The sequence below is a fragment of the Suncus etruscus genome, chromosome 3, assembly GCF_024139225.1.
Source record: "Suncus etruscus isolate mSunEtr1 chromosome 3, mSunEtr1.pri.cur, whole genome shotgun sequence".
NCBI classification, from domain to species: Eukaryota; Metazoa; Chordata; class Mammalia; order Eulipotyphla; family Soricidae; genus Suncus; species Suncus etruscus.
This window is the reverse complement of record NC_064850.1, coordinates 7,381,707-7,405,323: the sequence shown is the minus strand read 5'-3', so window position 1 is coordinate 7,405,323 and position 23,617 is coordinate 7,381,707. Positions and strand designations below refer to the sequence as shown.

At 32.8% G+C, this 23,617-nt stretch overlaps 1 protein-coding gene across 1 annotated transcript in view; it reads left to right on the top strand.

Moving 5' to 3' along the window:
• KCNH5 (potassium voltage-gated channel subfamily H member 5) overlaps positions 1-23,617 on the top strand; it is a 323,014-nt gene that overhangs the window by 206,045 nt on the left and 93,352 nt on the right. Inside the window, exon 8 of the mRNA XM_049770324.1 lies at positions 12,225-12,424. Coding sequence (XP_049626281.1) covers positions 12,225-12,424 — 200 coding nt within the window. The remainder of the gene's footprint in view (positions 1-12,224; positions 12,425-23,617) is intronic.

Sequence of the window (23,617 nt, the reverse complement as noted above, 5' to 3'; positions counted from 1 at the left end):
CTATATATTTATTAGGTTCATCTTCCATTTATTCTTTCAGTATAATATAAATGTTTTCTTATTGAGTTTTTGACTTGTTGATCAATCTAGTTCAAGTCTCCTGCTACTATTATATTATTGTCAATATCTTCCTTCAAGTCTATTAGCAATTTATGTTTGAAATATTTTGATGATCACTTATTAGATGATAATATGCTTTGATGTATGAGTTTTGATATATTGATGCCTTATCATTCATGTCACTCAAAGCCTTTTAAAATTTGAAGTCTTGGACTGGGAGATAGCACAGTGGTAGAGCATTGGCCTTGCACGCAGCCAACCCAGGATGAATGGTGGTTTGAATCCCAGCATCCCATATGGTCCCCTAAGCCTTCGAGGGGCAATTTCTGAGTGTAGAGTCAGGACAAATCCCAGTAACCCCTGAGCACCACCAGATGTGGCCCCAAAACAAAAATAAACAAGCAAACAAACAAAAAGTCTTTTTATTTTCTGATGTATATGTCCCGGCCAATCTTCTCAAGGTAACTATTTGCCTGTTAAGTTTGTTTTCTATTGTTAGCTTTGAGAATGTATTTATGTTGACAGTTTGGAAATGTTTCTCATAGGCAACAAGCATTTGAGTTTAGTTTACTGGTCTTTTATTTATTTATTTTTGCATTTAATGAGAGACAACAGTTTGATTTACAGATCTTTATATTTTTAAGGAAAACATTTAGGCTTTATGAACTTAAAAAATTTCAATAGGAAAAAGTCATATATGCAACAAGAAAATAAAACAGGTGCTTATTTTTAGACTATTATTGCTGTGCTCCTGTAATTTCTCTTTAAGAGTCTGACATGTAGGTTAGCCTTAAAAATGTAGCAGAAGCTTCAGCTCTGCCACATTCCCAGTTCTGAAATGTTTCTCTAGATTTTCAGAACATTCTTGGGACTTGGAGAGCTGCTCATCTGGTTGCCCTTCAAGCCTTCTGCAGCTCTTCAATGGCCTTCCACTCATGGTTTATTGGTAGGAGCTTTTCAGGGACTTTAGGATCTATAGATTTCCCCAGGTCTGGATTTCTTGTTTAGTCTATGATCTCATGAGGCTTTTTAAGGGAGTACACAGTGGATGAACACAGCCCTGCACCCCTTAGAATTTATGAACAACAGCATTGTCTCTTGTACATTGTGTGTTCAGGCCATTGGCATAAAACGAAATAATGAAAGAACTGATCACCATCATTTTGTAGAAATTATGCATAATTGTGAAGCTTACCCTTTTTTATAGAAGGTTTTTTTTTAATGTTTCTTGCAAAACAAATGAGGATTTGTTTGTTTGGGTTTTTGGCCACACTCGGCAGTGCTCAGGACGAAACAACTGGAGATTTTAACATTTAAAAATTTGTTTTGTTTATTGGTGGTCGTATCTGGTAGTGTTCAGGGCTTACGCCTTGACTCTGCTCTAAGGTCACACTCCTGCCAGGCAAGGTGTAGAGAACCAAAGAGGTGATGGGAATTGAACTTGCAGTGTCAGTGTTATGGAAGAGCCCCTAGCCACTATTATCCCTCTAATTCTTAATTCTGTGTTTAAACGTAGAACAGTTTCCATAGAAAAGCTTATTTACTTTAGACATTATTCATGATACCAGTGTATTTTACCAAATATTTAAACTTATTTTGTATTATATATTTCCAGGTTATTGATACTGTTCAGAGTATTTTTAAGGAATATGAGTAATTTTAAATTTATTGTTCTATATATCATAGAAATTTATGAACATATTAAGTACTAAAAAATTAAAGGTATAATTAAAATGGCAAAGATGTTCATCTCTCATAATGTCTAGAATTATACTCACTGTTAAGTACTTAATATAAGTTTTCCCTAAAGGTAATATGACTAATGGTCAATGCAAAGGGTCATAATTGTTGGTTTGCAACTCACAACTTCATTCCACCCAAAACAAAGTTCACCCTTGGTTTCTTTGTTGTATCTGTTTGTTTACAACTTAGTTTTATCCCAAACAGAGATTTTCATACATAATAAATATCAAGCAAGCCTGGGCAGGATTGGCTGAGGATAGGCCTTCTGTCCTTACTCCTCTGTCTAGGGATGGTCTCTGTACTCAATAAAAACTGAAGTCTGCCAAACAGCTCTCTATATAAGCTTGAGAGACACAGATTGCTACTCTGCCATCTTTACTTCAATCTCAGCTCTGTTTGGATTCTTTTCTGCGGCAACTTTTGTTACAGACCCGCTTTTCCTGGGTGGAAATATGGTGCTCGGGGCCATTGTACTAATGATGTTTATAATTATAGGTTTTACTTATAAAATATTAGTTTTTTCACGTTTTGACAATGTACATGTAATTGAATTACATATATACTCACATAGACTGAGTTTTTCACTTTGCTAAATATCGAATAGAGTCCAGAGCAACTACTCTGTTTTTTTATTTTATTTATTTTTTTATTTTTTGGTTTTTGGGTCACACCCGGTGGTGCTCAAGGGTTACTACTGGCTCTGCGCTCAGAAATCACTCCTGGCAGGCACGGGGGACCATATGGGATGCTGGTATTCGAACCACCGTTCGTACTGAAGTGGCTGCTTGCAAGGCAAATGCCCTTTCACTGTGCTATCTTTCCGGCCCCTACTCTTTTGTTTTTTACTTAATTTCATTAGCAATTGTCAGTAACTTACCTTGTTGAAGAATGTTCTGGTTATTCATGTGGATTACAAAGAAAATAGATGATACAGTCTGCCATAAAGAGCTGAAAACTCAATTTATTCAGAGATAATATTGCTTTTCTTTTGATGAGTTCTTTTCTATGCATTTATTACATGAAATTTTAATAGAACATTAAGATTATTCATGAGCTATATAAGTGGCTAGACAGAAACTAGTCATGTTAATGTGTTTTTATATTCACATAGTCAAAAAAGCCACATGTCCTCTTTACTTAGGACAAATGAAAATAATTTTATTTATTTATTAACTGGGAAAAACTCTCTTAATTGAAAAATAAGTGAATGGTCTAAATTTTTTATTACATTAACTCAGAATCTAGATAAAAATATGATAAATAAATTTACATAAAAATACAAATTACTGCCTCATTTTTTCTCATTTACCATTACTTTACAAATTGGCATATACATTAAGTTTTTTTAGTGAGGAATTAAAAACATAAATTTCTGTTATTTTCACCTAATGACCATGTGTAGACTGTATTATAATTTGAACTGGAGAAAAAGAATAGTCAAAAAATATTGTGGTAACTTAGGCAAATAAGGTGATTAGATTCAGAGATGTGAATAGGAGTGAAATATGAAAAAATAACAAGCAATTCTTTTTTCTTCTTTTTTTCTTTGTTTTTATTAACACTGGCCACGAGCAATTCTTAGTAACTGATTTCATATAGAGAGGGTCTGACAATGACCTTGGAGGCACTAATAGTCTTATTTTAGATTTGTTTTGTTTTTGGGGGGGTCACATCTAACAATTCTCAGATGTTCCTCCTGACTCTGCATTTAGAAAATACTTCCTGGCAGGCTCGGGGGCCATATTGGACACTGGGGATCAAACCATGTGTACCACATTAAAGGCAAATGCAAATTACTCCATTATTACTCCATTATTATTACTCCACATTATTACTCCAAAATGTGTATCTGATAAGATTACTCAAGTTTCACTTTTGAAGCACCCTAACTTTGCTTCTCTGTCAAGTAAAGGCCTAAGGATTGTGTATAGTGAAAAAGAAAAAAGCTTTTTTCTTGCTCAAAAAAGAAAAAATAATCCTGTAACCTAAAACATTTGTCTTATATCTGGTTTTGAAACTTGATATTTAGTTTACTTCTCAGATTGAGAGAAAAGAACCGAGGTGAGCATCTCCATCTTCATATGTATTCAATTTAATGCTTCAAAATAATTAAAGATACATAATCCGCTCCTGAATTTAATGGACTGTGATTAATATCTGAGAAAATAGGAACTCTGGTGAAGGTAGAACCAGTCTTTATTAAGTGATGGCGGACCATCTTCAATAGGATGTAATAGAAGGTTAAGAGATACAACAATAATTTCAGGATATAAATTTGAAGGTTCATTATGGTGGCAACTACAGATATTGGATTTATTTTCTTATATTCCATGGATGTTTCCACCACAAAGTTTGTCCCTACTTTTATAGAGTTTTCTGTTCTACAAAAATAAGGATGAACACATAATTTAGTTGGTTAATACATGAAAATGGTAATTCACCTTGCTTAGTACTTTAGCAACATGTCATTTAAGGACACCAAGTCAGCTCTATGCTAATCCTAGTATTAGTGCTACTTAATTTTTGAAACCTACAATTAATGCTTAAGAACATTCAGTCAGAATGATGATGAACAAGCAGGTAAATTGCTGTAAGAGAGTTTTGGGAAAGGTTAATCTTTGATTATTATTTGTAATATAATTTAAAAAACAAATATGAACACAGATTATGAAATCATTAGACTTTTGGCAGATACTTTTTCTAAAGTTATTTCTAGTAATTATGAGTGATTATATAAAATTGATGATTTAATGAATATAAGGTTCATAATCCATTTTTGTATATAAATTTTATATTACTTTAAGATTTTCTCTCTATTTTAATTTTGACAAGCATATCTCAATACTTTGTTTTCGTTTGTTTTTGCTTTTGGAGGCCCCCTCGTAGTGCTCGAGGCTTACACCTGGCTCTGCACTCAAAAATCACTCCTAGTAGTCTTGAGAAGCCATATGGGATGCCAGGGATTGAATCTGATTGTGTACAAGACAAGCACCTTACTCACTATACTATGACTCTGGCCTTCCTCAATACTTTTAATGAGTTTCACAAATAAGTCCCAGCACTGCACCCACCACCATAAAGCTCACATTCTCCACTAATATTCCAAAGAATTTTGCATCATTCTTTTTCCCTGTAAGTCACCTCAGTTCTATAAATCAGCTTTCCTTCTTTCTTGCTTTTGGCCATAAAGTGCTCGCTTACTATGTCTTTTTATATGCCATATATAAGACAGATCATTCCATACCAGCACCACCCCTAACTTCATCTTTCTTTACATTTGTAAATTATTTCATTATCTCCACATAACACACTTTATTCATTTGTAGTTGAACATCTTGCTTATTTTCATATCTTGGCTATTGTAATGAGCATGGCAGTGAATGTGCGAAAATATCCATTTGAATTAAAGTTCTTTTGTGTGTTGGGAAAAAAACAGATGCCAAAAACTGGTATTGCTGTGTTATATGGAATCTCTATTCTTACTTTTTAAAAAGATACATACTGTTTTCCATAGAGATTGAATAAAATTACTTTCCAACCACCAGCAATGAGGATTACATTATCGCCACATTTTTACTTCTCCTGGTTGTTTCTAGTCCTTTTAATATATAATGCCTTTTAATATCATCTTTACTGGTATAATATATTCCATATTTTAAATTTGTACTTTGCTAATAGCAAGTGATGATGAAAACTTCCATACACCTACAAGCCATTAGCCTGTCTTCTTTGGAGGAAGAGTCTATTTATATCCTCTTGTTATTAGATACTTTGTTATTGAACATTAAGAATAGCTTTTAAATCTTGGATATTAGTCCATTTATCTATTTATAATGGATATTAGCCCATTATATATGCATTTATTTTCTTCTATCAGTAAGGTGTCTTTATATTCGATAAAGTTTCTTTTGCCATCAGACAACTTTTTAACTTGATGTAGTCCTATTTATTTATTTTTGCGTTTATTTTTGTCTCTGTTGCTATGTCCTCTGTAATAGTCAATTAAAGACTCTTCTGAAGTACATTTTTTATAAAGTTCCACCTATATTGTCCTCAATATATTTCATTGATTGTGATCTAATCTAGAGATCTATAATCTCTTTGAATCAGCTTTTGTGAATGGTTTGAGATATGACATACTTTCGGTTTGTACATGTTGTTATCCAGCTAAGCTAACAGCATTTGTTGAATGGAATATTTTTGCTCCACAATAGTTAGATATAATTATAATTGTTTTAATAACATTTGCATGATATAAATAATCTGCTGTGTAATTGTTGAAATAATTTTATAAAGCAGGTTGTTATAATCATAGGATTAAGTCTAAATGGTGAAATCTGTTTAATATCTTTATGGCATATTTTCTTACAACATTTTTTCTTTGTCCTAATATTTCACTAGCTGGCAGTTAATTCATGTAATGAGTCAATTAGTTTATATTACCTGGACTCCCCATTTAAAATTCCAATGTCATGAGAGATAGTTATTAAATACTATTCAATATTTGACACTTCATGTAAAGTAATTAATGAGATAGTATTTTTAACAGGAAAATTGACTTCATTCACATACTGTAATAGGGACATAGATCATGTGAAGACCAGGAAAAGGACAATCCTGGATTCTTGGTAGGTTCCTAAAGGCTGTTTACTTTTATTGGTCATTGTAAAAATATAAAGATAACCAGAAATAATTATGAAAGAGCTGGAAAGAGAATAAGGCTTTGAAAATAATGATTCAATAAATCAGCTTATTCACTTCAGACTAAAGCCAACTGGACTCAATTCAAATATTTAAACAGACTCTGCTACACATACAGTCATAGATGGAGCATTTTCTTTTTGCATCTTGAATATTATTGTTAAAGGTGGATTTCAGTGGCTATAAATAGAAAGGCAAATGATGGCTGAGCTACTTAAATGGCTTTAAAGGTTACCAGAAATGCACTCTTATGTCAATATTTTAATTTACTTAGTCTAAGGACAATGCTTACTTGCCAGTCTTTAGAAAAGGAGGATAATTAGAAAAAATAAATATTGAATATCAATAGGAACAAGGCACAAAGCATTTTTAAAATGCAGATCGCAAATAAAGATGAATTTAAACAATGTGAATTAAGGGAAAAGAAATGAAGGAATTAGAGAATATAGACAATACACATTTTCAGGTACTTATATCTCATTTGCTAGCTCCTAAGTGATGGAACTGAGTTATAATTAACTGAACATAATTTTTTGTTTGACTACTAATTATTTAATCAAGATAAACAAACTATATTTTATGTTGTTATACTGATTATATTTGTTTAGTTACATTTGTTTTAATTATGGTAGGAAACATTAGCCTTCTTTCAAAGACAGATATTTGCAAGAAATAAAGACTAATAATAATTTTCATCAGAAATAGTGAGTATTCCCTAAAAGGAGGGAATATATATGCATTTTTATCATTGGTGGCTTGTATGGGCATTCAAATGAGCTACCCCATTTTAGCTCATCTAAAATATATAAAACACTAAGACATTAAATTATTTCTAGATCATTTGATATTATAATCTAGTGTTGTTTAAATTGAGAATCTAAAAAGTTCACTACTAAGTTGACTAAGACAAATACATGGCTGTTAAATTAATGGTGTCAAGCTATTTATTATCATTTAAAAAATGGATCAGTGGAAGGGCCAGAGTAGTGATTCAGAGGTAGGGTGTTTGTCTTGCACACAGCAGACCTAGTTCAGACTGCGGTTCGATCCCCGGGAGTTCCATATGGTCCCCCAAGCCAGGAGTGATTTCTGAACGCATAGCTAGGAGTAACCCCTGAGTGTCATCAGGTGTGGCTCAAAAGTCAAAAACAAACAAAAATAGATCAGTGGAGAATCTCACATTTGTTGTTATTATTACTATCTATAAAAATGATAAGGAAAGGATTATTGAACCTACCTATCTTTAAATCTTACCAAAAATGTCATTTCATATCAATAGTTTCAATCATTTAGCTGAACGTTAGTGATTAGATATTAGCTGGGATCTCTCTGGCTTTAATTTCTCTCGTGTCGTCCTCCTTTGAAGAATAGTACTTCATGGAAGCTAGATTCCAAAAGCAAACAGTCTAGTAGTAAGGAAGAGAAAGTATCAATTTCTTGATTTCTGGGATCTGATATTGGCATATGGTTATAGTTACAGTATTCTATTGGTCTATCATAGAGTATGCCTAGATTCAAGAGAAAACACTAGAAACCCCACCTCTTAATGGAAAAAAATGTTGAAGAGTTTGTAAACATCTTTAGTCACCCAGAATGGAAGTATTGACAAGTGATTGGCTATTCTGAATAAGAACTAAAACTAATTAGATAAAAATGGGTCAAGGAATGAATTAAACTATGAGTATAAATGTTTTGCCATTTGCTGATACAAAAAGTTTATTTTGTTGAAAAAAGCTTGTAATTAAAACTTCTCTTTTGAACATATTGTGTACTTGAATGATGATATCTGATGATATTTAGATATATGTAATTCAGTGGAGAGGTATATTTTGGAAGTTCTATGACATAGAGATAGTTACAAATTATATTTTGTGTGAAGGGTTTTCCTTATTAAAGAGGAATATTTTTATCCTGGGAATGCAGACTTCATTTAGAATCTGTATTATTACTCACTATGAAATGTCAATTGTACTTATTTTCATATGTATATGAAAAAAATATATATAACTCAGGATTTATAACTGGCTCTGCACTCTGAAATCGCTTCTGGCAGGCTCAGGGGACCATATTAGATGCTGGGGATTGAACCTGTGTTCATCCTGGGTCAGTTGCATGCAAAGCAAATACCCTACTGCGGTGCTATCACTTTGGCCCTGTTTTCATTATATTTTTAAGGTTTTAAATTAAAGCATTTTTAAAAGATTTTTTTTCTTTTTCACATATACATATAGTGCATATATCTATACATGCCATACAAATGTATAGAATTATACACAAAAATAAGTGAATAAAAATCTAGTAAATGATTAAAATTTTCTCTATTTAAATTGCCCCATGCATTTACTTATTTTCTGACTTGGATGAATTACTATAGTTTTATAAAATGTCATTTTTAATAAAGAACTGCATGTGGCATATTCAAATAATTGCCCTATTTTTGCAGCTTATTTCAAATTATGAAAATGTTTTAAATTATACATGCATATAATGGAACGTTTAACCTTAAAATATGACATCTAGTGTGGAACATCTCATTCACATAAAAGTTAAAGACCAAAGGGGAACAATTTTTAATATGTCAATTCTAATGCTTATACTTTCTTTTAAATGTTATAAACTTTTAATATGTCAGTGGTTTCTTTTATATTTTAATGCTCAAGATCTCAGATGAGTAGTATGTATGCATATGTAATGTACCAAAAAGATAAAATATGTGATAATTTGTTACAATAGAAGGCAGTTTAGGATGCTCTGGAAAAAACAGAATTTGCTAGATTAATAATAGGTCAAACATGGGCAAATAGCAGGAGTAGGTAGTGATATAACACTTGTGAATAGCTTATAATTTCTGGGTACTATTTTAAAAAAAATAGTATTTGTATGGATTTACCATTGGTTTAGTATATTTGTTGTTTCATTCACTGTTATCCAGTTAACTTTTCTACTCATTCCTTCTCTTCCCTTCAACTCTACTAATTCTCCCGTTTTACTCAGAATCTAGCAAAAATGGATTTTTACATATTTTAATGGACCATAACGTACTTGTCATTTTTAAAATGGTTTAGTCTAGGTACACATGTAGTACTCAGTGCTTATCACTGATTCTATGTTCAAGATTTATCCCCAGTAGTGCTTAGAGGACAACACACAGTGTCAAAGAATAAACCAAAGTCACTATGTCCAAGGCATATAGTGGGATATAGGGTTCTGAGATTACCTTGATACACACACACACACACACACTGATTTTTGGGCCACACCCAGTGATGCTCAGGGGTTACTCTTGGCTATGCATTCAGAAATCACTCTGGCTTGGGGGACCATATGGGAAGCCAGGAGATTGAAGCACAGTCTGTCCTAGGTTAGCGTGTGCAAGGCAAAAGCCCTACCAATTGCGCCACCACTCCAGCTCCGATATTTTTTATTTTTTAAAACATAATTTATTTAAACACAACAGTTTACAAAGTAGTTCATAATAGTTCATTTCCCCCCAAATTACAAAGTTGTTCATGACTGAATTTCTGTCATATAATGTACAACACACCTCATCCATGCTTATTTCCTGCCATCAATATCTGCTGTTTCCTTTCCACCTTTCCCTCTCCCCCCGCCCCCAGCCTGCCTCTGTAGCAGACAGACACATTTCTTCTCTTATCTCTCTCTTCTTTTTTTTTTTTTTTACTTTTTTAGACATTATGGTTTACAGTATTTTTACTGAAGGGGTATCATGCATATTACTTTATTTCCTTTCATCACCTAGTTCTTGTCCAGAGCAATTATTTCCAACTATCATTGTCATAGTGGTCCCTTCCCTGTCCTAACTGCACTCCCCCCACTCTTTGCAGTAAATTTCCTAGTATGAAGTGGTCCTGTTGGATCTCATATATATTATTTCTGAATAATATACCATGCCATCAATTTCTTTTTGTATTTCAAAAATAAATGCAACTGTCTGTTCTTTTCCTTCTGACTCATTTGCTCAGCACAATCCTCTCCATATCCATCCATGTAGAAGTAAACTTCATGACTTCATTTTTCCTAACTTCTACACAAGATTCCATTGTTTAGATGTACCACAGATTCTTTATCTGTTCTTGGCATGTGGGTTGTTTCTAGATTCTGGCTATTGCAAGTAGTACTGCAATAATCAGAGGAATGCAGAGGACTTTTCTGCATTGTGTTTTTCAGCTCCTAATGTATATTCCTAGGAGTAGTATTGCTGAACCACATAGAAGTTCAATTTTCTTTTTTGTTGAGGAATGTTCATATTGTTTTCCAAAAACCCTAGACCAGTAGACATTCCTACCACAATAAATGAGAGACCTTTTTCTCACATCTGTGCAAGCATTGGTTGTTCTTGTTCATTTTGATTACTTCTATTTTTAAAGTCTTATTTAAAAATATTTAAGTATTTTGTTTACAAATACATAAAATATTTGAAAACCCCCATTAAAAACATTAACAGTACATTCTTCTTGAAAAGAGCATACTGTTAACAAAAGAATGAGCCAAAGAGAACAAGATAGATTGATAAAGATAAGATAACCGTGATACTCAGTTTGGGCTGAAATTCAACTGCTTTTAAAAAAACTCTTCAAGAATCATATCTGGGGCCGGAGAGATAGCATGGAGGTAAGGCGTTTGCCTCTCATGCAGGAGGTCATCGGTTCGAATCCCGGCGTCCCATATATGGTCCTCCCGTGCCTGCCAGGAGCAATTTCTGAGCCTGGAGCCAGGAATAACCCCTGAGCACTGCCGGGTGTGACCCAAAAACCACAAAAAAAAAAAAAAAAAAAAAAAAAAAAAAGAATCATATCAACATGAAGAATTTACCAAATGGATAGATAAATTACTAAATTATTGGCTATGAAAGGTTTAGTAGTTCAGTGACATCAATAGTTCCTTTCCAATTTTTGTTAAAATGCCTCAAATTGGCTTTAGTATTGATTAAAGCAATAGTATCAATAAAGCTTACAATGCTGAAATACAATGAATTTATAATTGAAATTTTTTTGGCCATACCCAGCTTCTGGTTCTGTGCTCAGAAATCACTTTTGGTGGTGCTTAGGGGACCATATGGGATGCTGTGGATGGAACCTGGGTTGGCCACATACAAGTACCCTATCCACTGTGCTATCATTCTGGCCCTAATACCTGGAATTTTAAGGAAATCTTAAGGTTTTATTTTTGCTGTTAAGCCTAATAGTGTTTATTCTCCAAACCATCTGAAAATTTAGTATTGGAATTTATGTATACTTCTTAAATTTATGTTATGTAAAAAATATTGATAAACAGGTAACTATTTCAAAAGCTGAAGGGTCAGTCAATGTTGAAGAATATGTATTTCAAAATTGAAATATAAATTCATAAAAAATTTAAGTTATTAGGGTTAATTCCAGAGGGCAATGCTAGACAATAACTACTCATGAGGATGAAGTTTCTTGGACAAATAAAACCTCTGGATTATCTAATTTTTCATAAAATATCATGTCACTACGTATTGTCAAATTGATTGATATGACAAATGCTTCTCAAGTTATATTTATATCAACATTTATAGAGTGACTATTAAATTCTAAACTCAAGTCTTAGAAAAGAATATGCATTAACCTCTAAAAGTTGTTAAATATTTATTGGATGGGATGATATATTCATTGACCAGAAATCATTTTTTTTAATTTGTGACATTTGTTTCACCTTCATCATTTCCTTTTTTCCAGCTCTTCTTTATGCAACTATTTTTGGAAATGTTACCACAATTTTCCAGCAGATGTATGCCAACACCAACCGGTACCATGAGATGCTGAATAATGTACGGGATTTTCTGAAACTCTATCAAGTCCCCAAAGGTCTTAGTGAACGAGTGATGGATTATATTGTCTCAACATGGTCCATGTCTAAAGGCATTGACACAGAGAAGGTATGAGTTATTGTTTTTGTTATCATTGCGATTAATTCATCAGATGTCTGTAGCTTCTCTGCTTACATATTGCTTATACAATTGCTTCACAAACAGTTCTTTACATTTGTAAGTGATATATCATTGTATCGAGTGCTTAAAAGGTACAAAGCACTTAACCATTCATCAGCAATTAATACTAACCATCACACTCAATTTAGAAATTGTGGGTTCTGAAAATAAAACAATTATTTTTTTTCAACATAATCTCATTTGCCTTGCTATTCGGTGTTATTTGCTATTCTACTCAAATTCTAACAATACTGCCATTTATCTTACAGTATTTTATTCTTGATTATACCTTTGGCATTTTTGTTCACTTAGGTTGGACTTCTAGTGATGACATTAGTGTATATAAGCATTTTGACTTCTCTGAAACACTCCTGGAATATTAGTCATATTATAGTGTGATGGGACTTCAACTAAACATAAAATGGTTAATTTAAAATTACCAAATATTTCCTTTATATAAACTATATTATATATCTTCTATTCTGTCTTCCACTCAATATCTCCCCATCATATGCTTATAGTTTATCATTTTAATTTTTCTTACACCAAATATATAAATTGATTCTCTCTCGTTGTAGTTATCTGCCTTCCCTGATTCTTTTTGTATTTCCAGAGAACCTCTTTAAGTTTTTTATATCTTGTATTTGAGGCCAAAATAAATTCAAGTTCCTCCTTCCAATAAAGAAATCAAATTTAAAATAAATTTCACTTTCTACAACAAGTTGATTTTCATAAAATATCTGAACACAAGATTTTTGGAGAAACCCAACTTTAAGTTCTTTTAGTTAAAAGTTATCAGAGAAATAATAATGCCTATTTTCCACAAACACTTTAGTGATTGAGGTGAAATTGTAGATTTTCTTTAAGTTCTGCTCCACAAGTATTTTTCAACGTCAAAAGAAATGAGCATATAATCAAAGTAGATGTTGAGTTAGAGGAATTTCATGAATAAGAAATAGGTAGTTTTAAGCCAGAGCAGATTTTCTTAGTCTCAGCTAGAGCAGATGGTTGAGGGGGAGGAAGGGAAAGTTAAATGAACAAAAAATATAAGAGGAAGACAAATATGAGAGAGAAATTTTCAGAGAAAGAGCAAGTGAGATTTTTAGGGTTAAGTATGTGGTATATTAATTTAAAAAAGATGAAATTTGTTCTTTCAATGTTTTATAGAGTGAAGTTAAGAGTTAGTGTTTATAAATGTTGGATATCCTTTGAGGTTTATGTTCAGTGAAAAAGTAAGAGAAACCCCCTTGTCTAGTCAATCACCATCTTAGTCAGAGCTTTATTTTTCAGAAAATACAAAGTAGATGACAAAAATATTAGCAGTATTTTATATTACAGATCAAATGCAAAACCTATTCTCAGACCTAGTACAGGCAAATTTTTTGAGTCTATCTTCTTAATATTGCGAAATACCTGCTGAGTCTTTGAATCAGTAAATGGTCATAAATTTTGCTCTTGAGGACCTCAAGAGCTGCCTTCTCAGCTGCCTGCTTCATGAAATCATTAGGCTATGCTATATAGGCTATACTATATATTATAGACTATACTAAATATACATTACTTATATAGTATACCTTACTAGCCTGGGAATGTGTTAAAAAGTGAAAATGTCATGTTTCTGAGTTGCTTTATCACATGTTTTATTTGCTTGTTTGTTCAATATTTGTAGACATAGAAATGTAATATTTTGGGAAAGGGTTATTTTGAGTAACACCCAGCAGTGCTCAAGACTTCCTATTCTGTGCTCAGCTATCACTCTTGGTAGGTCTCCGGGGGCCATAATGGGATGTTGAGAACTGAACCTGGGTAGGCCAAGTGCAAAGCAAGAGCCCTAGTTGCTATTCCATTGATCCCACCTCAGCAAAAATATACTTCTAATCACCAGAGCAGCCAAGAAAGTGGAGCGATGGGGGGAAAGATGATGGAGCTAATAGTAAGAAAGCAAAAAAAATTTTTTATTCAAACCAAAAGACACTTAAACAAATAAAAATATTAGAATGAATTAGATTGTAGATAAGACAAAATTATGTGTGTCTTTTAATGGAATGAAACATTTTAAGATAAACTTTTGATAACAAGATTAAACAAATAACTGGATTTAAATAACTGGCAAAGATGTAAGTTTTGTGGTGTATGTATAAAACTATTTAAGGTTTAATTTAATATAGAAGAAAATTCTTCATGCTTGTGTTCATTTTCCCCACTCTACTAAGGAAATCCCTACTCAGATTTACTAGCATTATCAGTAATAACACTGTGAGTATAGAGTAAAAAATTTGCCAGAATATGAATGGGATAGATGAATGGGAGATTTCCACTAATGGCATAGTCAATGGGGCTGAATTTTAAATGTATTCTTAGAGTACAAACCTTATGCTATCCTGAAAATAAAACTGTCATCCTATTCTCTAGCTTAGAATTGAACCAACAAAGAGAATGAAAATCTTGCATGCCTTATTAGGCATCTAGTTACTTGATAAATAGTTTATATGACATGTAATAAAAGTTTGGTATTAAAATAGTGGGCTAAAACCTATTTGTAATGGAACAGAAAGAGGAAACAGATATCTAAAATACATATCAGTAAAAATACATCCCAAAGAGGGGGTTGATATGGAATAAAAATATGAAATGAGCAACATATCTAAGAAATTATTTAATCAGGATTTTTTGTAACCTGTAAATATAAATATCAAAAGGACTTATATTTAAATGTAAAAATAAAAAACAAACTGTTATAAAGTTTGTGAATACATTTATGTTTGTGAATATTAAAGTAAAACTATAAGCAAATTAGCTGATAAAAATTTTTGGCTAAAAATGTAATGTCTTTTAAATACAAAATATAATGTCTTTAACATCAAAATGTCATGGAAATGAAGATGAAGGATCTGCAACAAATCAACTATTACAATTATTTGTTATGGTGTCACAAAAGACTAGTTACTTTAATATGTAAGGCAATGCTATAAATTAATGATAATTAGAATACATGTAGAGAAAAATACTAGGTAATTTATAGAACACAAAATAATTGACAAAATTATCTTTATTGGTTATGAATAAAATTGAAGCAAAAGCTGATCATGATTTGATTTAGTATGTCAAATGGATAAAGACTCTGCCCTATTGTAGGAAAGACTGTTACTGCTGATGGTATATAATTGTGGCCATATATGTGTGTGTGTGCTTTTAGAAATTTCTTGATAGCAATTGACTAAAACAAAGTTTTGAATTTAGGAAATATATATAGATATTCTAGAAATCCTTGTATCTCTTCCCTTGATGTTTAGTTTTCAGTGATGTACAATTTAATGATTTAAAGAATACCTACAAGCTAGATATTGAGCTCAAATGGCTGGATAATATAGCTAGCATTCTTGAGTTCTGGATTTTAATCTTCAGAACATGAAGAAATCACTTGAGTACTACCAGATATATCCCTGATGGTCCCTGAGAACCAGCAGGAATGAGAACCTGTTGCTTTTCAGCAACAGAGAGCCTAAGCAACACCCTATCCAGGCTCTAGGGAAATACCACCATGTTTGCAAATCACTACCTATAACACTAGGTATAATGATTCCTAGAAACCTATTCAACATCACCTATTAGAAAAATGCAAATCAAAACTACTATGAGATATTACTTATGCGAATGAACTTTATTAAAAAATATTATAAACATTATTTTTGGTGAGGATATAATCAAAAAGAACTTTGACACACTATCGGAAATAGAAATTAGTGTGTAATCTTTATGGTAAATGGTAGAGAGATTTCCTTAATATGATGCAGCAACATCAATCAAAAGATAGAAAACCAACAATTGAGAAAACTCTCTTAGCTAACTGCCAACTTGTGTCTAATAAAGCTGTTTATATATAATATCCTAATCATTTCTTATAAACATGACACATGCTGGTTTCCTTCAGCTATCAAGTCAATGCAAGTTATATCTTCTCTTCATTTCTTTATGAATGAAATGACCACATATAAATCTCTACCAGACCTTGTCATTTCACTTTAAATTCTGTCCTCCAATAGCAAAATTCAATTTTTGTGTGTTTATAGTACACAGCAAACTAATAACCATGTGTGACATTTTTTAAAATAATTTTTTATTAAGACCATTATAAATTACAAGTCTATCACAGTTATATTTAAGATACATAGTGACAATGAATTAGGGACATTCCCACCACCAGTGTTGACCTCCCTCTATCACTCTTCCCAACATGTAACCCATACGTCCACCCTTAGGCCCCTGGATCACTAGTGCAACAGGTCCCATTTGTATGCAGCTTGTTGTGTTTTGGATCTCTTGAGTCTATTGTAAAGAATTGACTTTGGGTTGGGTATTTAGGTCTGATCATTTCTGATTTCCATTCAGCGCTCATGAGACTGCTTTGCCCCTGGCACCATCCACTTAGTTTTTCTCAATTTGTAGGAAGATTTAGGAATAGGAGGCAGAACAAGATTCATGTTCTATGGTTCAGTTTAAAAAAAAAAAGTGGGAGGGAGACCCTGTCTAGAAGCTATAAATATAAATTTAAAAGAAGAACAAAAGAAAAAAGGTGGGGCTAGTATGGCATATTTCCTTTTCTTCTTTCTTTCCTTCTTTCCTTCCTTCTTTCTTTTTCTCTTTTCTTTCTTTCTTTCTTCCTTCCTTTCTTTCTTTCTCTTTCTTTCTCTTTCTTTCTCTTTCTTTCTCTTTCTTTCTTCTTTCTCTTCTCTCTCTCTTCTCTTCTCTCTCTCCTTTCTTCTTTCTTTCTTTCTTTCTTTCTTTCTTTCTTTCTTTCTTTCTTTCTTTCTTTCTCTTCTTTCTTTCTTTCTTTCTTTCTTTCTTTCTTTCTTTCTTTCTTTCTTTCTTCTTCTTCCTTCCTTCCTTCCTTCCTTCCTTTCCTTCCTTCCTATCCTTCCTTCCTTCCTTCCTTCCTTCCTTCCTTCCTTCCTTCCTTCTTCCTCTCTCTCTCTCTCTCTCTCTCTCTTTCTTCTTTCTTTCTTTCTTTCTTCTTTCTTTCTTTCTTTCTTTCTTTCTTTCTTTCTTTCTTTCTTTCTTTCTTTCTTTCTTTCTTTCTTTCTTTCTTTCTTTCTTTCTTTCTTTCTTTCTTTCTTTCTTTCTTTCTTTCTTTCTTTCTTTTTTCTTCCCATAGGCACAATAAGTACCTGACGACAGTTTTTAAATTTTATTTGGAAGATTGGAGCTACACCTGGTTGTCCTCAGGGATTTAAGGACACTCCTAGTGCTTAAAGGACACTCCTAGTGGTTCTCAGAAGACCATATGCTGTGCGAGATATTAAAGTATGGTCAGCCAACAGTACGAGAAAGGCTTAAACTCCAACACTATCTAACCAGCCATTCTTAATAAAGTATCTATCTATCTATCTATCTATCTATCTATCTATCTATCTATCTATCTATCATCTATCTATCATCTATCTTGTATTTGCCTAACCTCTAGACTTTTATAAGAAGAACAAATTTGAGGGTAAAGACTAGAGCACATGCTAGTATGGTAGGTACTATGTTTGAATCCATGCAAGACACACACAAACACGTACATGGTACATACATAATGAATATGATCAAATTGTTGAATTACAAGAGAGGGAAGAGAGTTTTTACAGTAATCATATACAGTGTTTAAATATGAATACATTTTAAGATATATTTAAAGAAGTCACTTTATATAAAGAATCTGAATTTTTTTAAACATTTATTTATTTAGATTTGGGGACCACACCCAGTGGCACTCAGGCTGCCACTGGCTCTGCACTCAGAAATCACTCCTGGCAGGCTCTGAGGACCATGTGGGATGATGTTGCAGAAATGAACCCAGGTCATCCTGGGTTGGTCATGTGCAAGGCAAACACCATACCTGCCTTGTGATTGCTCCTGCCCCAGAATCTGAATTCTAACAATGATCACATATCTGTTATCAGAGAAGTCTTAAAGAATTTTGTTTCTCAATAAGCCAAATAATCTGTCTTGCTATATGTACTGCAGTCCTTGTTTTATTGATTGTTTCTTTAAAGTATTTTCTTAATGGTTATCACATGAAACTATGAGATACACCGGAAAGATTGAAATATAACATCTGAAGCCAAATGTCTTTGTCCTGATCCTTCTTTTCTTTTGTGCTAAAATGCTATATTTTTTCATTTGCCAGTACAATGGAATTTAATGATGCAGTGAAGCTAATTAGAGAAACACCTCTGCCCTGATTACTGAGATTTCCTATCATTGTTTCCACACTCTTAGTTTTGTAGATATTTTAAAGATATTTTAAAAATTCAGCTTTAGCCCACAGTCAAATTAATCACCATGATTTAATTCAGTCTTGAGTTATGTGAGTAATGCGTTCTCCGATACAAATTGTGGCACTAAAATCTGTACCGTTATTGAGATTGTAGCATATTTATCATAGAATTTGTCTTAAACGACATTTTAAGATTATATATTACACAATAGCTAGATCATCTTTATTTGGTAGATGCATTTTCTTGACTACTAACTACTATCATTGGTTTAGTTTGTTTCTTTTACCTTTATTCGCTCCTTTATTTTTTATTTCTGGACCACACCCAGAGATGCTCAGTCCTTACTTGTGCCTTTATGCTCAGGGGATGATGCCTACCAGTGCTGAACCATATGATGTACCAAATATTGGACTAGGGTTAACTACATGCAAGGAAAGTTGTTCTACATGCTATACTATCTCTCCAGGCCTAATTTGTTTTTTTTTTTATAAATTTATTTAACACAAGATATTCTTAAAGATTTGTTACTTGCTAATATCCCACATGCTTAAAGGACAGAGAAGCAGGTGTGAGTAAAGATTCAAAATAGAAAAAAGAAATTATGAGAAACATAGAAAGAATGATGGGTAAAGCTTAAAAACTTATTTTGCAATTTTATCTATTTGTATTTTTGGTTTTGGGGCCAAACCCGGTGATACTCAGGGGCTATTCCTGGCTCTGTGCTCAGAAATTGCTCCTGGCTTGGGGGACCATACGGGACACCTGGGATCAAACCCTGGTCCATCCTATGTCAGCCGCATACAAGGCAAACTGCCTACCGCTGCACCACTGTTCCGGCCCTTATTTTGCAATTTTAGATGAGTTTATTGGGAAACAATTCATATTAAATAAATGGCTAGGAACTTTATTTTTTGCTTTGTTACACACTGTGTAAAATGCCTAATTTCCACTATTTTTATTCAACCTATTTTATATAGAATTCCATATAAGATATTTAAACTTTTAATCATTAACCATTATCTTATCTTTTTCTTCCTAGTTACAAATCGAAATTTTTAATACTTTATTTATTTGGGTTTTATTTTTTTTTGGTTCACACCCGGCAACACTCAGATGTTACACCTGGCTCTACACTCATAAATCACTCCTGGCAGGCTTGGGGGACCATATGGGTTGCCAAGATTTTAATCACAGTTCTTCTGCATGCAAGGCAAATGCCTTACCTCCATGCTATCTCTCTGGCCCCAACCAATTGAAATCTTTAAAACTTTAACATTGAACATTATTTTTAAACCAAGTCTATCACAGACATTGTCTATTTCTTCCAAAGCTGTACCTTTGTCCTTAAAAAGTCAACTTTCTTCTAATCAGTTTACGTATATATGCAAATTATTCATATATTTTTAAGATAGATCTGTTCACAAATAAGTGACTTTGAAAAGCATGGCTAAAAATTGTGTGTTTAAATAAAAATGTCTTTGTATTCTTAAGTGTTAACCAGAAATGTCATTCTCAGACATAGCATCATTTTTTTACATTTAATATTTAATGCTTTAAGATGTTCTTATGATGGTGCATAAAGCTAAATCCAAGAATGAAGTCAACAGTCATCAATAAAAAAACAGATTTTCACAGACTAATGGGATATCTTAAATGTGTCTCCTTAAAAAAATATACTCATGAGTATAGTAAAAGAAAACTAAGCACTTTTTAAGATGCATTAAAAGCATCCTTTGGATCTAGAATGGTGATCATCTTCCTAAGACAGTTAATGTTGACCTTACTGTAGATAAAACATTGTGTTCAGTATCTGAGTGGGTATTCTATTTTGGAAAAGGGTTTTTGTGCTACACATGATATTGTCAGAGTTACTCTTAGCTCTCTGTACTTGAAGGTGGCTCTTGGTGGGTTTGAGGCTGGAAATTGAACCTGAGATCAATCATATACATGGTCATATGAAAGGCAAGTGCCTTAACCATTTTATCATCTCTTCAGCCCCAGGTAGTGTTTAAAATTATAAAACACCTGGATATTTCTTCCTCAGACTGAAATTGTGGCCCTAAAATACTAAAAACAGCAGAATATGATTCAAAATGAATATTCAGATCCTGAGAGTAAGATTACATAAGGATTGTGCCTGAGATATTAGCATCAGCAAAATAATACATCTTGTTAACAACTCGGTCATATGTATTTAAGTGATTCTGCATAAAAATAAGTATGCGAAAATTCCATAGGATTCTTATCATCATTTACAGTAATTTTATTAGCATGATTAATTACCAAAGTTTAACAAATTAAAATGACCTTTTATATTGTCTCATGGTAGCTGAGCAAGCATCATATTATATGAGAAGTCAGAATCTCTGATAGAGCTAAGACAGTCTTGATTAAAAGTGAATATTTTTCTAGTGGCCAGTAAATATGTAAACCTGTTAAGCAAGTGATATTATGCTTAGTCTTTAATTATAAAGAATTTTTACATTGTCTTCTGTGAGAGCATCATGCCCCAATTGTCAGAAAATAATGATTTTATTCTTTAGATAAATTTGATAAAGAATTTACAGCTTGTGGTTATATCCACATGTGCTTCCCATATTTTACTTACCAAAATATTACAAAGTAGGAGTTGAATTACTACTGGCATTTCTCTTGGCTAGCTTATCTGCATTATTTATTTAAAACATATAGGCATTCTCTGAAACTTAATTTTATTTTTTCTTTTATGTATAAGAAATTTAATTATGTCCAAGATTTGTATAGAAACTTTAAAACAAATGAGAACATTAATGTTTCTTTTGATATTAATTTGAAAATTTTAATTATGTAGTTTGTCGAGATTTTCAGTGTTGACTTTATGCTATTGTTAGCTAATATTATTGGTTGTAAATGTTTGTATTTCATGTGGTAGTAGGCAGCATTTCTTTCACTTATATAACTAATCTAGTTCCACAAGAATACAAAACTTTTTCCCAGTTATAATAACTGCATCGTTGTGTTTGGTCTTTGGATTTTGGTTTTGAGGCTACACCTGTTGGTGATCAAGGCTTACTGCTGGTTCTATGCTCAATATTCTTTTGGCATGGCTCCAGGAACTATACTGTGATGCTATGAAAGGAACTGGGTCTACTGCAGGCAAGTGTCTTGACCTTGTACTATTTTCAACCTTAAATATATTATTTGGGACTGCCGGAGTGATAGTACAGCAGTAGGGCGTTTGCCTTGCACGTGGCTGACCCAGAAGAGCCCCAGGTTCAATCCCTGGCATCCCATATGTTCCCCCAAGCTCGCCAGGAGCAATTTCTGAGCACAGAGCCAGGAGTAATCCCTGAATGCCACCGGGTATGGCCCCCAAACCAAATATATACATACATACATACATACATACATACATACATACATACATACATACATATATATATATTATTTTTGTGCTATGTTTATATTATTTTAGGGTGATAGTATAGGCAAGTTTATCTTTCATACTTTTACTGTTCTATCAGTAGCCTATAAAGAAGAAATGGCTCCACAAATGACTGTTAAGTAAACTGATTTTATCTAAAGGAATTTGAGGAGTGGACTCATGAACCTACATTCAAATCAAAAATGAAAATATTACCATCTACTTTACTCTTTTGGCTGGAGGATGAAAGTACCCACATAGTTCCTGTGTTAAGAAAAACAGGGATAAGTAGCAGCAAATAACTTGTCTACTGAGGCTATGATTAACTTCTTCCCTACTCTTAATTAGCTATACGAAATGATGTATGCCTTGCATAATTTTTAATTTTTAGCCTTTTCTTCGTATTAAATACTACAGTTGTCTTTTAGATGAAGATAAAAATAGAATCTTAATTAAGGAATAATTTGGGTAAATATTTTCATATGCAATCACCTTGAACATAAAAACAAAAATATGAATTAGACTCAGAGGAAAAAGAAATCATAAATAAGTCCACATACCACAGTTGGTGTTCTATATAAGCAAGTGTTTTATCCAAGCTATTAATTTGTTCTGAATTGCCTTTATTGATCAGTTTTCAAACTCCCTGTAGAGCAACGATGCAATAATAGCTACTGAAACGCCTATCTTTGAGTGAGAAAATAATACTTGCTATAATTTAACATTTTTATCAGTGGTAGAGGTAGATAAGTGACTGGATTTTATAAATTTAAATCATCAAATTTGTGTAAGGATAGATTCTTCCATTGTAGCGATTTCTCTGTGTTATTATTTGATTGTATTTTTTTTTTTATTTAACTTCCAAGTCTTTGTGACTTTTTTGTTCAACAACAACTTTCTTTCAGACTTTATGGTAATTCCTAAAAGATGCCTCTTTGTCCCAGGGTGATTGTTTTTTTAATTGGTATTCATTTGTTTTCTGTAGCATACTTAAAAGCCACTTCAGGGTGCAAGGAGTCTCTGTTTGGCAGTCCAGAAAGCAAGATGAAGGTGTGTAGAAAATAGAATAAATTGATAAAAAATGTATTTCTTTCAAAGATTCTGCTTCATACTCTGCTCCTAATGTGTCTGGTTCTGATGTCAAAGAGACAAATAGTATTCTAGTGGCTCTATAAATTTTGCTTTTTAGGGGGGGTGGGTTACACCCGGCAGCACTAAGGGGTTACTCCTGGCTCTAGGCTCAGAAATCACTCTTAGTAGGCTCGGGGGACCATGTGTGGGATGCTGGGATTTGAACCACCATCCTTCTGCATGCAAGGCAAACACCCTACCTCCATGCTATCTCTCCCACCCCTATACATTTTGCTTTTTATAAATTTTATTTGTCTTGAGACCTTGATACAGTCCTTTATCTAAAATTAGCATTCTTCCTCATTTCTTTATATCTTGGATTTTCTTGAGAAAAGCTTTTTTTTTTTT